General features: G+C 37.0%; 1 protein-coding gene across 1 annotated transcript in view; it reads right to left on the bottom strand.

Annotated features, from left to right (window-relative positions):
* FRYL (FRY like transcription coactivator) overlaps nucleotides 1-16,409 on the bottom strand; it is a 234,344-nt gene that overhangs the window by 56,144 nt on the left and 161,791 nt on the right. The window contains exons 28-37 of the mRNA XM_030880492.3: nucleotides 14,608-14,780; nucleotides 12,924-13,084; nucleotides 12,261-12,371; nucleotides 11,283-11,437; nucleotides 10,871-10,970; nucleotides 9,607-9,775; nucleotides 6,254-6,513; nucleotides 5,743-5,883; nucleotides 2,603-2,771; nucleotides 442-526 (exon numbers count right to left, since the gene is read on the bottom strand). Coding sequence (XP_030736352.1) covers nucleotides 442-526; nucleotides 2,603-2,771; nucleotides 5,743-5,883; nucleotides 6,254-6,513; nucleotides 9,607-9,775; nucleotides 10,871-10,970; nucleotides 11,283-11,437; nucleotides 12,261-12,371; nucleotides 12,924-13,084; nucleotides 14,608-14,780 — 1,524 coding nt within the window. The remainder of the gene's footprint in view (nucleotides 1-441; nucleotides 527-2,602; nucleotides 2,772-5,742; nucleotides 5,884-6,253; nucleotides 6,514-9,606; nucleotides 9,776-10,870; nucleotides 10,971-11,282; nucleotides 11,438-12,260; nucleotides 12,372-12,923; nucleotides 13,085-14,607; nucleotides 14,781-16,409) is intronic.

Genomic DNA, 16,409 nt, shown 5'->3' on the forward strand with positions numbered 1-16,409 from the left:
CAGTACACAAAATACTAAAGTTTACTATGACATATATATTAATTTCCACATTACAATTCAAAAGCTTAAGCTTTGAAGTCAATTATTTCTACCTGAAGATTTTTCTTAAATTGTTGTGATAATAATGTGCTGATGAAACCTATTCCATATAAAACAGGCAGAGTAAATATCCATTTAGAAAAGTTTAAAAATGTAGCCACACAAAAAGTGACTGACCATACTCTACCTATTCATCCATTAGTGCATATTAAAAAATCTAGCATGCCAGCATCTTTAATGTTAAAATAGTCAATGAGGAAAATTTCCAATATGGAAATATATTTCCTCACTAGAATTTTAACACAATGAAATATACATTCCAATGCAGAAATTATCATTTATGCTGATGATAATCTGCATACGTCAAACTGACAGGCTAATGAAGAACAGAGAAGTACTTACCTCTCTTCAATATTCTCTTTTATGGGCTTATTATCGGGATTGCCGTCCATGGGAGCTACCATTGTATTGCTACTAGAAGTAGTTCCTGTAATCATAGACAAAACAGTATCTATGAATTTAAAACCTAGGATAGCTCAATAAGAACAAAAGATTTCAAATTATAGATGTCAAAACTCCATTAAAATGAGAAGGTGATTTTTAAAAAGGAATGTACTCTTAACGACCAAGAGGGTAAGGAGACACAGCAACAAAATTATGGATACTGGAAAACAAATGGACAGGAAGTAATCAAGTGTTAAGAAGGCTGAATCCAGAGCTGTTAGTGGAGGAAACAAGAAGCTTCCGTATCTATACTGCTGAACCTCCAAAAGGTCAGGAATTAGTGGCTTCAAGTACCTCTGGAAGTAGGGGTTGAAGGAGGTGCTAAAAAAGGCAAGAATGGGGCTCCCCTGGTGGTGCAGTGGTTGAGAGTCCGCCTGCCGATGCAGGGGACATGGGTTCATGCCCCGGTCTGGGAAGATCCCACATGCCGCAGAGCGGCTGGGCCTGTGAGCCATGGCCTCTCAGCCTGCGCATCTGGAGCCTGTGCTCCGCAACGGGAGAGGCCACAACAGTGAGAGGCCCGCGGACCGCAAAAAAAAAAAAAAAAAAAAAAAAAGGCAAGAATGGTTGAAAATCTCTTTCATAAGTAGCTGGTTCCCAAGATCTACCCCTCTGCCTCCTGTAACTGGGTAGCTCTCTCTCCTCACTTCCAGAAGTCTCTTCTGATGTGAGTAAATCAGAGGATTTCTGGACTAGGGCACACCACATACAGGTGAAGGAGGAAGTACTTTACTGAGGATACGAAGACTAAGTGAAAACATACATACATACATACATAAATTTGCCATTGGATCCCCCGGCAACCTTCTTACACCACTGGGCTACCAGAAGGCTTGAAGACTGTGCAAGTGTGTGTATGTATGGACTATATGTATTGGTACACACACACACACACACACACACACACACACACACACACACACACACACACACACACACACACACACACACACACACACACACACACCCCTACACCTTCTACTCTAGGCAGTGGACTAGAAGAGTTTTCTCTGGGGAATCTGATTACTGCAAGAGAAAAGACCTATGTATACTTCTATCGACGAAATCGTCATACAACAAAGGACAAAATAAGTTCCACATATACCTACAGAACACCCAATCAACTTTTTAATATGCCTGTTAAGTGAACTGTTTATGAAAAGACAGATCCAGAATTGGTAGGCTTTTGAGGAAAGCTTTTACTAAGACAAACCAAAACAAAAACACAGCAATATAAAGAAAATAGGAACTTTCACTGGTAGAAAATTTTATCAAATATACAGAAGACAGTCCAACCATGAAACATGAATAGGACGCTCCTAAGAATATTCTAATTAAAAAAACCTCTCTTTGGAATTAAAAACATTCTAGCAGATATGAAAAATTCAATAGAAGCATTATTAGAAACCTCTTGGAAAGTATAACAAAAAGATGGAAATAGATGACAAAAATAAATTATATAGTATGAGAGATTTCTAATTATACAATGTTATTAACATCACAAAAACATTTAATATAAACTGAATGGCAAAGAAATTCATAGAAATTTAACCTACAATAGCCCAGATATTATATTTTCAATGAAAGTTATTCCCACAGCAATGTAGTTTCTTCAACTCCAAATATTACAATAACTATAAGTATATGGGTATACATAAAAGTATATACCTCATGTGATTGGATACTATGTATAATATATGCCCAAATAGTTATAATATGAAATTACACAGTAATTTTCAATAAGTGAGCATTTTCTATATTTACATACTAATTATAGTCATTTTAAAAAAGCATTTGTTGTATAGAGATATATAAATGTATATTCCAGTTCTAAATAAGTATGTAAGTATGTTTCCCTTTATCACATTACGAATCCTTACACTGTCAAACTTGTTTACTCATATGAGGATTTACAAAGTTTTGTCCGGTTAATTAGATATATGATTCATGTTTGCTTGTTTTCTTTATGATGATATTTAAAGCAAACGCTTGCTAAAATGAACAGTTATGGAAAGCTTCTCTTTTTATACAAAGTAGTCGGTTTTAAATGACGTCTCACCTGAGGTGACAGAAGGGATTTTATAGCTGGAAGTGATGCGGTAATATGGGGGATTATCCATGTGAGTGACGCCTGAACTGACAGGGTCGGTCAGCTGTAGTTCACTCACCAGTTCTTCTAGCAACTGCATTGTTTTGTCTCTACCTAAATATACAATAACTTTCTTCACCTGTCACAAAAGAAATTGTTTGGAAAAGAAAAAGCACAATTTTTATCTCACAAACTTGTGTTGAGACAAATTTTATCAGAGTAAGTTCAAATTTAAGTGGTAGATGAATAAGCACAATCTTAATTTGAATAGACACTGATTAGCAATCAGATATTAATCAGCTTTATAAGTACTGTTCTATCTTCCCTCTAACCCTCAACATTATATCTAATTAGGATGACCTAAATGTATTGTTTAATGGTGTCCATAAAGTTATCTACTTCCTTTTCCTTTCTGGGGTTTTCTTAGAAAAGCAAAAGATAACTTGCCTTTCTTTAAATCAGTTTCTCTTTCAATGGAAACTTTCAATTAATATCATCCTAAGATTTTCCTCATATTTTTATTCAGCCAGCCTTCAAACCCAGGATTCATCATTTATTCTGCCTTCCCCGTTCTCTATATTCAGCCAGCAGTATAGAGTGTTGACTAAGAGTGAGAATCTAGAACTCCAACGACACAGTCTGGATTGGAGTGCAGATGTAACTTTTACTAGCTAGGCGATCTGGAAAGTTCCCCTCAGTTTTCTCTTCTGCAATTAGGGACAATGTCACCTACTTCATAGGGTTGTTAGGATTAAGTAAATTAAAATTTATAAAGCACTTTAAAAAGCCCTAGTACACAGTACGAGTTAAATAACTGAAAAAAACTTTTCAGTAGTATGCTTTATAGGTATATTTTAGTAATATGTATTATTGAAATGGGCTGATCTCTCTTTTTTGTCTCTACTTTAATCCTTACTACTCAAAATGAGGCCCTCGCAGAAGATGCAGCGTCATCTGAGCTTGCTAGAAATACAGAATCTCAGGCCTCACCCTCACCTCCAGACTCAGAACCAGAACAAGATCCCCAGACGACTCACGTGCGTACAGACACGTGAGAAGCTCTGTCTTATTAGATGACCCCCAGACAAATCTTACAACATGCTTTATCACATCATACCAAAAATCTGATACAGCTCCCTAATGATAACTGACCGTCCTCCACACAGCTCTTGAGCTCTCCGAGCTGTTCTAACTATTTGCTAATTCTCTGTTCCCAAGTCCAGTCTCCTCTGACCCAGGAAACGTCAAGTATGTTTCTTCCTCTGTGCCTTTGCTCTGACCCAGGTCATCTGAGTTGACACTCCTGACTCTAATCCTGTCAGGTCTTCAAGCCCCATCCCCGCTCCAGCTTCACTGCCTGTCCAAGAAGCTTTCACTGACTTTTCACCAACAGCTCTGGGTTGGAATTCCAGCTCCATGAAGACAGAGCTAAATGGCTGTGCGGCTTTGAGGAAATTACTCTTCTTTCTATCTTATTTTATTCATCTGTAAAACTGCAGTAATCTTAGCAAGGCCATAGATTTCTTCCGGAAATTAAGTAATGGAGATGAAGTGCTTATACCGTGCCTGGCCTCTAAGTAGTGCTTAAGAAACGACAATTAAGAAATTATTATTATTGTCATTAAAAGTAGCTCTTTTAAAACTTCTGGCAAATGGCTATGCCCTGAATGAACTTCATCTTGGCTTCTTAGAATTATAGCTTCATGCCTGTTTCTAGTGCCAACCCCGACTCACTCATTCATTCGTCTGATTAAGGGGAAGATTCTGTGTGTCAGGCACTAGTCCAGGCTCTGGCAAGAAGGCAATGAACTAAGCAGACCAAAATTCCTGCTCTTAAGGAGCTGACAATCCACTGGACTGACTGAGGCAAAAGTTATGAGCCAAAGAGGTAAAATATATAACAAGTTTGATGATAAGTGCTAGGAAAATCAATGAAACAGGGAAAGGAAAAGAAGAGCGTACGGGTGGGGGGCAGGGCATTTGCAGTTTTAGACAAGATGACCAGCAAAAGTATCAAGTGAGAACTGACATTTGAGGAAACGTCTGAAGGAGGTGCAGCAGTGAGCAATGTGGCTGTCTGGGAGAGAGAGGAAAGTAAGTACCAAGGCCCCCGGGCGGGATGCCTGGTGTGAAAGCAGGACAGCAGCGGAGTCAGCGTGGCTCAAGGGCAGGGGGCCTGAGGGAGAGTATTAGGACGTGAGGTCAAGAGGTAATGTGTGATGGTGTTGTTTGGAACCAAACACCCACCTTTCTCTAAGTGCTTCTCACTGAAGGTTAATCTTGTGACGTGCCTTCAGAACAGTGCTTTCAGGATTCAAGTTAACTGGTTCATTTAAAGTAGGATCCATAAGAACTTTCAGAGCAACATTCTGCAGAGCTAGTCTTCTGTGGACATACTTTAAGGAGATGCTACCATGTCACTGATAGCTATATCTACATATACACGTGTGTGTTTGCGTGCATGCGTGTATATTCAGTTTAACCTTCATGTTTGATAGTTTCACGCTGTTCTCTTAACCTGAGCAGATTTAAGTATTGCTTTCCCTCTAGAAGGCAAAGACATATTCTTCACTGTATATCTCTTATCATGCTTTTCCTTGCTTCTAGAAGCCTTACGGCATGATTCCATAAGCACTGAGCTCTCACTTCCCATCCTGCTCCAATATCCCAATGCCAGCTCCTGATAGGAAAAACTACTAACATCTCTCCACTTCCATATCACTTTCTCTCCAGTATCATATCTAATCCTCCCAGACGGTGGTGATTCCAAAGTTATCCACTCTCAGGACTCTGCAATTTTCCTTTGTAGCCCTTACCATGACTGCACTTTACTACTGATTTATTCATTAAATAAATTAGGTATAGGTTCAAAGAATAAAATCTGTAGCATCCATCAGAACCTAGAAGAACACCTAGCCTGTAGTAAAGCCAGATGATACCTGTTAAATGAATCAATGGATAAATCCATGTGCTATTTCCTGATTTGCCTCATCTTGGCCCCTGCTTTGCCTCTGCTGGTCTACTGCTGCCCAGACTCTGACATCACAAGACACTGGGTAAATATATATATTAAAAAAATAAATAAAAAGTAAATGAACTTGAACACATACGTAAGGCAAGAGGCTTGGTTCACTATTCACTCCACAAATGCTGATCAAAAAGTGCAAAATTATTTTCAGGTTTTTTGGCCAGCCATCTGCGAGTGTGGTCCACACATTCTCCACCTCCGACCAGGCCAGCTCATCACCATACTAGAGGCAGAAAACACAGCAGACACTTTAGTAACGGCTGTCTTTTCAATATCAAACTTGCCATGTCATGAAATAATAGAAAATAACGCTTTGACAGACAGCTTTAATCTTTTCCACACTTTAGAGGAACCATCATTTCTTTCAACAAATCGGAACCCAAGTATCATTAAGCACATATGATTTTAGCTCCCCGCAACCAAAAAGAAGACATTTTATATCTAATGAGAAGTTTTTTAAAGAAAGGAACTTACTGATAACACATACTTGTTTGGTTACCACAGGATTATCTAATCTCTTTGTCTGTTTCTAACCTGTTTACTCCTAACTTGGTAATTCTGTCCAGCAACTGCAAATACAAAAACCACATTACCTTTGCTGTCATGTACATCAGATTATTCAAAACCATGGCAGTGGCTTGTGGGGATCCCCAGCCTTCTCCTCGTAACCAGCGCCGGCTGGTCACCATAAGTTCTCGGTCTTTTAAGGAATCATCTTCATCTTCATCATGTCGCCTTGCTGTGGGCAACGGTTTTAAATCCACCAACTCGATGTTGTTCATCCACGGTAACAGGTAGTGCAGCATTACTTGCCTCCCAGAAGGGTGAGCTGTCTGAATTCTCTGGCTTATCTCTGTAATTAAGAACAAGTCAAAGAGGGAACGACTGATGTAATTGTGGTTTCCTTTGACTTATAATGAATTTAAATTTAATTTTTAAATTTAACTTTTTAATTCTTAAAAAACAGCAAGCCAGATTTTATTCATTACATTTAAGAATTATGAGCACTGTTTCTCCTTTTAATGAATTTGCCATTGATGACATCATAAAGAAAAGATAGCCGCTAACATATATCACACACTTAGCTTTTTTTTTTTTTTTTTTTTTTGCGGTACGCGGGCCTCTCACTGTTGTGGCCTCTCCCGTTGCGGAGCACAGGCTCCAGACGCGCAGGCTCAGCGGTCATGGCTCACGGGCCCAGCCTCTCCGCGGCATGTGGGATCCTCCCGGACCGGGGCACGAACCCGTGTCCCCTGCATTGGCAGGCGGACTCTCAACCACTGCGCCACCAGGGAAGCCCGCACACTTAGCTTTTATATAAAATATCTCTGGCGGTTAAGAAAAACAAATGTCTGCACACTATGGGTGAGATTGTAAAATGGTGCAACTGCTATGAAAACAGCATAAGAGCTCCTCAAAAAATTAAAAACAGAACTATCATATGAGCTAGTAATTCCATTTCTGAGCATGTATCCAAAAGAATTGCAAGCAGGGTCTTGAAGAGATATTTGCACAACCACGTTCATAGCAGCACTATTTACAGTGGCCAAGAAGTGGAAGCACTCCAAATGTCCACTGATAAATGGATAAACAAAATGTGGTATATACATATAATAGAATACTCTGCAGCTCTAAAAAGGAAAGAAATCCTGTTATGTGGTACAATATGGATGAATGCTTGAGGACATTATGCTAAGTAAAATAAGCTAGTCATAAAGCCACAAATGCTGTGTGATTCTACTTATGTGATGTATCTAACATAGTCAAATTCATAGAAATAGAAAGCAGAATGGTGGTTACCAGGAGCTGGGGGAAGTTCAGGAAAAGGGTGGTTACTGTTTACTAGGTATAAAGTTTCAGTTCTGCAGGATGAAACATTTCTGGAGATCTGTTTCATAACAATGTAAATATATTTAACACTACTGAACTGTACAGTTAAAATGATTAATATGGTAAATTTTACTATGTATGCTTTTTACCAAATAAATAAATAAATGTAATTATAAAAGACAATCTTTATACATGGATTAATTTAAAGTGACCCATGAAAAATCTCACATATTTCGGTTTTATCTAGGGGAGACGCCTATGATGTGCCTATTGCTTTAACATTCATCTCATTTAATGCTCATGACAAACCTGTGTGGTGGACAGTCCAAGTAACTTGCCCAAGGTCAATGATCAAGTGGCAGAGGATTCAAATACAAGGTTGATTCCAAAGCCTGTGAGTTTTTATATGCTATTTAATTTCCATAAATCACTTTAAGTACAAACCTTCTTTCTCCTCAAGTCCCGTTTTGCCCACTAGGTCTTATACCTATTTACTCATCAGAAGGAATAAATATGGAAGCATAGTGATTTGGAACTTGGCTCTGGAATCACACACACCTGGGTTTGAATCCCAGCTCTGCCACATACCTACAGGTTGACCTAGGGCCAACCTGTCAACCTCTGATCCTCAATTGATTGTTCTGTAAGAAGGTAACAAAAGCAGCTGCATCATGGAGTTATTGTGCACATTCAACACAGGACCAGTGAACTGCTCAGTCCAGTGCCTTGCACGTATTTATGCTCAATTCTAACTTTTTACAAGAAGCCCTTCTGTTAATGGGTCAATGTTATTGCCATGAGTATGAACTATTAGACCTGGAGCTCTGAAAGTAGCTGAATGAAGAGATCCTGGCCAGGGGGTTGTAAGTGCATAGAGCAGCCGGGGCCATGGCAACACCCACTGCCATCCTGACCAATTTCATGAACTCTGAGACCCAGAGGACTCCTCTGTTTTCTGTGCTGGAGCCTCCAGAAGAAGCCCAGCAGCAGCAAAATTAGTGTTGACGGTGGTTACTACTTTGCGTTGATGACCATCCATGTCCATCTTGAAAGGGCTATCAGGACTGTGGGAGCCGGGAAAAAGGAAGGGGCTTGACTGCTGCCATTTATCAGTGCAAACCAAACACGTGAGCTGCTTTAAAAACTGAATGTTAGGAGAACTGAAGTTGTTTTTTCCCCACTCAGGTCAGTTAGGGATGGGAATCAAACTATCTCCAACACTAAAATAGGTACTGTGGAAAGATGTGCAAAGAAGGCCAAGGCTTCTATGCCTTGAGCCCAAATGAAGGAAAGGATCCACTTAAGAACTCTGTTATTCCCTGCACGCCAATTTTGGTGCATTTCTAGTACTTGGATTAGAACAAGATCTTGTTGCAGATGAAGAGCAGAAAAACTAGCTGAGTGTCTTTTGTAAATATTATAATTAAAACTTTTCAGTTAAAGGATAAAGCACTATGGGGGCATCTGCAATAGTGTGCTCACTGGACAGAGGTTAAGCTGGATGAACCCCCAAATTATCTTAAATCTAAATCCTGGGAGGCCTAGATATACAGGACATCTTGCCTGACACAGCCCTGATGTTTTCAAAACTCCTGCCAAGAATATCTGTTGGCCCACAAGGAAAGGAAACTGGACCAGAATGCAAAGTGGGTTCCTAGCAATAGTTTTGCTTAAGGCAGTGCAGGACCTTTCCCTAAGATTAGAGCTTTTACTTATAGAAAGAAACTTGTATCTCTATCCCTGTCTATTTTTATTATTAAACACAGACCAATACACAAGATAAACTGCATACCAGAAGATTCAGGAAGTTCTATGTCTACTAAAGAAATACTCTTCAATTGCCTGTGAAGCCCCCTTCTACCTTTCTTTTTTTAAAGCTGGGTTGAGGTGGAGAATGGAGGCCAAAGTTAGAATCCCTGCAGAGATTTTTAATAAGCAATCTCAATATCATGGTAGGTAAGTGTTAAGAGTTCATACGAAAGAAAAAAGATTATCTTATATAAAGACACGTTTGGTTTTGATTCAACCTCAAATTTCATATATTTAAATTTCCTAAAAGTAGTTTTTCTCAAAATGGTTGCTAAAGAAAAACTATTAACCAGTTCAATGATCATACCTGAGAATATGGCGAGAGTTAGCTCAGGATATGCCCTTGCTAGTTCTTCGGACAACTGATAATATGAAACAGAATACAGATGCGGCAGAGGAGACAGCTGGCTGAGTACTCCATCTGTTCTCTGAACCTCCAATTTGTGAGCATAGCGAAACATCTTCGGTTCCAGGATCTACAAGAATGTACACTCCATTGATTTAAGATTTTATGGGTCCTCTAAATTTCAGCTATAATGAAAAATATAAAATCTTCTCCCAAGCAATATTCCAGTTTAAAAGTTATATAGTTATATATGTTGTAAAGTTTTTCAGGTGCTAATTTCTAATTCCAAGAAACGTTTGCAAAAGATCTGTAACTCTTTACAAGCCTTTACATTCCCTTTGTTGAATGCCAGTAGCATAGTTTGAAAATAACTTCAGCAACTTAATATACAATTACTTAAAGAAGATTTACCACTTTTCCAATTCAAAACTATGACTGTATAAAAACATGTATACTTGAAAAAAAATTCTTCAAACCTATCTTGTTTAATAACAGATTAAATATGGAATGTAAGCTAAAAATTCTTTTGACATTACACTATACAAAGAGCTACACTACTCAACTTTCTTCTTAATTAATAAAAACATTAGGGTATAATTCCTAAGATGGTCCCTACCAGCCTCAATACCACTTCAAACCCTTTGGAAAAATGTGCATCTCCCTGAATCCCATTCTTAACCCTTGGTTAAGAGTGAAGAACCACACCCCATTATCAATGGATATAATCATATATCCACACTTGATAAGTTAACTTTCTAGGTTATTTTCCTCAGTCTAATAAAGAAATATTATAAAAGGTTATTATAAAAGAGCTAATTACTTTTCACTTGATTTTCAAAAAAAAAATTTGATTCGCATTATTCTTATCTGAACAGAAATAGTTAAATGCACACATAGGCCTTAACCACTCAGTTTTTATAAGTACTCACACACACACACACACACACAGAGGCACACACAGGTGAGCGGAAGGGGGGCTGCGGGAAGGGGAAGGGTATCATACATAATCCCCTACAGGACACTTCTGAGTAGTTTGCATGATTTATAGACTTAAATGACCCATATTATTTTACTCTTCTATTTCTAATGGTAATCAGGAATTAACACCATACCCCACTATTAAAAATAGAGCTGAATGTTAGCATACTTTCAAGGCAAGAACAGATTATTATGCTTCATTAAATCCCGAGCAAAAATATATTTTAATTAACGTTTGTTTACAAACCTGTAAAAGTTGCATAGCAACTTCATAGATACTTCGAGAAGAATCAGCGGCTTTAAACAGTATCAGATTGAGGAGCATCACCGTGTCACACTGATAATCCCTAGGGACAAATTGTACATGTTAGGTAAAATAACGTTTAGAGGCTTTCACACCAGTTAATAAACATGATATAAAGGGAAGGCTACAGGCATGCAGCTGCTAAGCCTATGAGATGACTGCGTGTTTTTGTTTTTGTTTTTAAGGCAATTAGGTACAACAGATGCATGGGGATCATTATCCGTATTTGGTTAAATTTTGTTAGCACTTAAGGAAAGAAAGTACTGGTTCATTATTATTTCTGAGTTCAAAAGGACAGGTTTTCTTTTTTAAGGAAAGCTAAATAAAATATGAAAGACAGTAGTATCTAGAGTACCTGTTCTGGAATACATTAGCTATGGCTTTAAAGCAGCCAGCTGCCACTCTCTTGGAACCAGTGTAACAGCGATCCACAGCCCAGTACATCAGGTTGCTCTGATCCGGGTTCAGCTCCAGCAGTAATGTAACTGCTTCACAGCCCAACTGATGAACCTAAGTAAAGGTCACAAAATTGCCCAGAACAGAGAAAGGGATATATTATTCATCTACTCCTCTATATTTTAATTAAAATAATATAGTGCATATAGTCACTGTATTGAATCACGAAACTCAAGCCTCCTTTTGTTCAACTCTTTCTCATTTTATTCAGCCAGCAGAAAAACCAACGTGGAAAAATTATGCTTGGTCTCCTGCTTTTTATATAAGACTCTTAGAAGTACAATTCTCTTCTCCAGCAGAGCCCCGGAGGTGGTTGATGAATATGAACAGTGATTAAGTGCTTTCAGGAGAGTGATTTATTAACCTCTCCAGTTATTTTTATCAAGCTTTATTCTTGTTTTTGATAACCCAGTAGAAAAATTATTTTGAGGGGAAAAAATGTTAAGTCCTATTTTAAACTGTGAAGTCTGTGTGTGTACAGAATGAGAGTAAGGAAGTCAAGAAAGAATGATTAATTGGAGAGTGGTCAAAAAAAATTCAACTGAACATAGCAAACAACGTATTTTTCCATGGAGCTCAATGTATTCCACAATTAATATTCTTTTATTGACTCAGAACTCTATTGTGATATATATACACACACTACTGTATTAATCCTATAATATAAAAGGGAAATTAAAATTATTCAAATGAGTACTAAATAAGAATTACAAATCTCGTAGTTTATGGTATCCTATTTAATTTTACATAATATATTTTTTTGCCTGTAATTCTAACCTAGCTTATGTTAAAAAGATATGTTCAGTGGGCCATACGATAACTCTAAATACTGCAATGACAATTGATTATAGAATTTTAAGGGAACTGTCATAAGTACCTTTTTGTCCAGAGAGTCCAAAATGTTATCCAACCATTTGTACAAATATCCATCTGATGAAAGTCCTACATTATCTGCAACAGGGCCACAACATAGTACAGCAGACATAGCCTTCAAACAATAATATTAGAATTACATTTAAAACATTTAAGAGGTTAAATGTTGGTTGCTTAATGAGAAGAGGCAGGATATTTTACTCATGCTTATGTAGCCACAATATCGTTAATTTTTTTCTTTATAAAGAAAAGCAAAATAGTAACTTTTGAAATGAAGAAATTTACTATGAGTAGTATGAAAATATCGTGATACCAGATAAGGCATGGAGTTTGAACAGTATTTGAGGAGAAGAGGAAAAAAAAAAAAAAAAAAAGACCAAGAGTAAGTACTTAAGTAGGAAAAAAATAGTTATTCCTTTGAGGCAATCCTCAGTTCTTTAAGAGAATGGCTCCCAATTTTGGTAGATTCTGGAACTTTTCTGCATTGTATTTTGTACATTTAAATAAACCTACAGTATAAATGTTTGAATACAGCAGGCAAATGTATATTCTCTCAGGTACTCTGAAGAAATCCCTATCCGTTTTATAACACCAGGCACTGAGAGACAAAAAAATTTAACTCCACTCTTAACATAAGAAAAAAGAAATCAGATTTCTAGGTAAATACCTTTAGTGCACAGTACTGATGTCTGTTAATTTGCATATTTCTATCACTGTATCTGTCCAAGGGCGTAAACATGATGCTAAAAGGACCTGCCCAGTGACTGAACAGCATAAACAGACTGTGACGAAGGCTCTGTTGAGGAAAAATACTTCTTCTCTGGTGTACTGTAAATAAAAAATAGGTAGAAAAAATTATTTCCATTTCTTTTTTCCTTAATACGCATGTCAACTCTGTTACTGAATATATATTATAAAAAGAAGAAAGCAAAAGCTTTCATTTTAACCTACTGCAAACCTCCAGAGTAACAGAAATTATTTATATATATGCAAATAACAGGAATAAAGTTGCAGTGCATGTCATCATGTAGTGCAGTGTTATGTGAGATGCAGCATTATATGAAATACGGCATCTTGGCAAGCAGAATTCCACGGCAGTCACAATGCTGCCTGAAGGCTGGCACAGAGCTGAGAGTCGGGACCCTGCTTCTCCATGGGCTGTTGCTGGCTACATGGTAACCTTGCCGAAACATTAACATAACATACTTCTGGATCTTGGTTCATTGGTAAGAGAGGGCTTTGGACCATACAAGCTCTTTTCAGCTATAAAAGGATCATTACATGGAATCTTGATATACATAACTGACAACAGGGGAGCTGATCTACTTGTAGTAAAGTGTGAGGCCTGGAGTCCAAACCCATTCTGCTGCCCTTTGCTGCTGGTTTAGATGATTTCCAAGGATTCTTTCCACTTTAAAAATCTATTCTACAAGTTCTCTGCATCCGTTCTTGTTGAAGAAACTCAATAGTACCGTAATGAACCAATGTGGAAGTTGCAGACAAGTGTTGAGTAATGGACTAAATTACATCTTTACATCAGTGAGCTGAATTCAGATCAAAAAATTTAGAGGAAAGAAAGGCTCTTTTCCTCTATATAGCATCATTTGCCCCTACAGTTCAAAATAGGTTTTCTGCACTTGAAATTAATGTATCTAAAGAAGTGCTTACAGGACCCTCCTATAAAATACAACCATTATCTTACTTTAAAAGTCAACTATTTGCATATACTTTTTAAGGTAACAAAGTAACTTTAATTCTTTCATAGAAAGAAAAAGAAACATTTGTATTTACATTTTATATCAAAAGCTATAACCACATTTTTACACTTGTAAAGTATTTATGACTTTTTAAAATGCAATTGCATATCGTAATCTTCCTGCTGCCTCAACCAGTACCTGGCACGTAGTATGTGTTCAATAATAGGCACACATCTGTTAAACGAATCATGAGTCACACTGTATCCTTATTATACTCTACTTCTGTGCCTATACCCTTCTCCCATTAGTCAAATGTATCTTGTTAATTCTATTCTCAAATACCACTTGGAGCATTATGCTCTTCGCTCATTGTGTCTGGAACAAGTTTGTCCAAAGAGTTTATTCTACTGATTTCTTCAGATTTTTGTTAGTGTCTTGACTGTCGTTGAAAACCTATGTTGGGTTGCTTTTTGATTTCTAGTCATTGATACTAATTCAAAGGTAAAACAAATTCTTGCTATCCGTGTTACCCTGACATATTTTTCATATGTTCACAAGTTGCTCGTCAACATAGATTACAAAACCTCGGTGGGAGAAAATAATACGATGGTCTCTTAATATTCATTAGTGGTTTGAGGAGCTAAAAAATCGTACCTGGAACATTCTGAATGATATTCGCCACTAAGGCACTGAAATGGCATCGTATATCCTTCAGGGTGTCAGAGTCTTTTTCATTTTCTGCTTCCAGGAGTTGTCTAGTTAAATCTACATATTCCAATAAAGTGTTGTTGAGGAAATGTGTTTCACTATCAAGGCCGCCGCTTGCACTGAAAATATTAAAGGAAATACATGGTAAAGAAAATGTGATTTTAAATTATAATTTAAGTCAAAATAAATTCCTCATAATCAAAATCAGAATAATATATATTAAAATTTGCATAGTCGTAGCACTGTGCAACTTATAAAAAAATTGAATGAACAAGATTTTGGCTTACTGAAATATAAAAATACATGGTGCTTCATAATCAAGGAACTGCAAATGTAATTGACATTATTCAATTCCATACCCAACTTCAATCACCTATTGTGAGTGCTAAATGTTATTTTCTCTCCATCAAAATATATTGCTTTTTAAAATAAAGAAATACGGAGACACATGGGGTAGGGAGGATCAGTTTAGAAGGTAGAGAGAGGAAAGACTAATTCTGTATGTTCGCATAGTTGCCCCGCATTTTCATATTATACCTTTAACATAATCAATCAAATATCCATTAGGTACTTATTCTCAGCAAGATTCTGGCATAGGTATTACCGGGGATACAAAAATTTAAGAGAATTCAAGTAAGAGAGCTGGTTTTCAAATCTTCTCTTTAGACTTTGGGAGTTGCCCCAAGAATCTCTACAGTAAGATTCTCTTTGAGGCCAAGGTCCCGGGCCTGAAGCCTACTGGCTGCAAAGGGATCGTTTGGTTAGAGTCACAAGTCCTGGATTCCAGTCTTATTCCATCAGTTATTAAGCACATGACCAGTAGCTACTTCAGAGCATTTTAGTAATTTGCTTAACTTCTCCTTGTTATATTTGAAAAATACCTCTAGAATGTATGACTTTAAATATGCTTTTCATAGCTGCGAATAGTTTTTTATAAATATCCTACAGCCATGAAAATAAGAGAAAGAAGCAACAATGGTACTAGAGCATATTAAAACTATCAGTCTACAACAATAAAAATATGTTGAATGTATTCACTCTGAAATTATTTCCTTTATTCCTTAAATGAATGTTTTTTAAACTCTGGGTCATGACTTCTTAGTGGCTGGGAAACCAATTTAGTAGACTATAACCTGGCCCAGAATAAACTCTGAGTACCTACTATGAATCAGGCACATAGGATCGACTGGGTGAACAAATTAAAGATCCCTGCTGTCTTGCCATTCAAAATTCATCTTTTCTTCCTTAAGCAAGAATATAAAAAGTCCATAATGGTCCATAATGGATAACTTTATATTGACTTCTCTTGGGGAGAAAAAAAAAAAAGACAAATCCAAAAACAAAACATGCAACTGTGTTACTAACATTACATTAAAAGCAATCAAGGAAAAAAGGATTCAGATGTGTATTAGGTTAATTTTTTGCATCAAGTTCAGTGTCAAATTCACTTTAGCTAACTTCCACTGTTTTATTTTTGTGGAGGACAAAAAAAAACAGTGATGTTTCTCTTTTCTTATTTTCATTTACTATCATAGTAAATCAATGGTTTAAATTCTCTTTGATTAAAGCTATATTTTGAAAGCACTTGTCAAAAGCATTCAATGCTAAATATGAAAGGTGTTAGGCACACTGAGAAAAAATGATCAGGACAAATGGTAAAGTAACAATAAATACAACACTTGTTTGATTATTACTACTTTTTTCTTCAGGATCTTTTTTCAGTTATCCTTTTTGGAAATGGTCAGATT

Source organism: Globicephala melas, chromosome 5, assembly GCF_963455315.2.
Source record: "Globicephala melas chromosome 5, mGloMel1.2, whole genome shotgun sequence".
NCBI lineage: Eukaryota > Metazoa > Chordata > Mammalia > Artiodactyla > Delphinidae > Globicephala > Globicephala melas.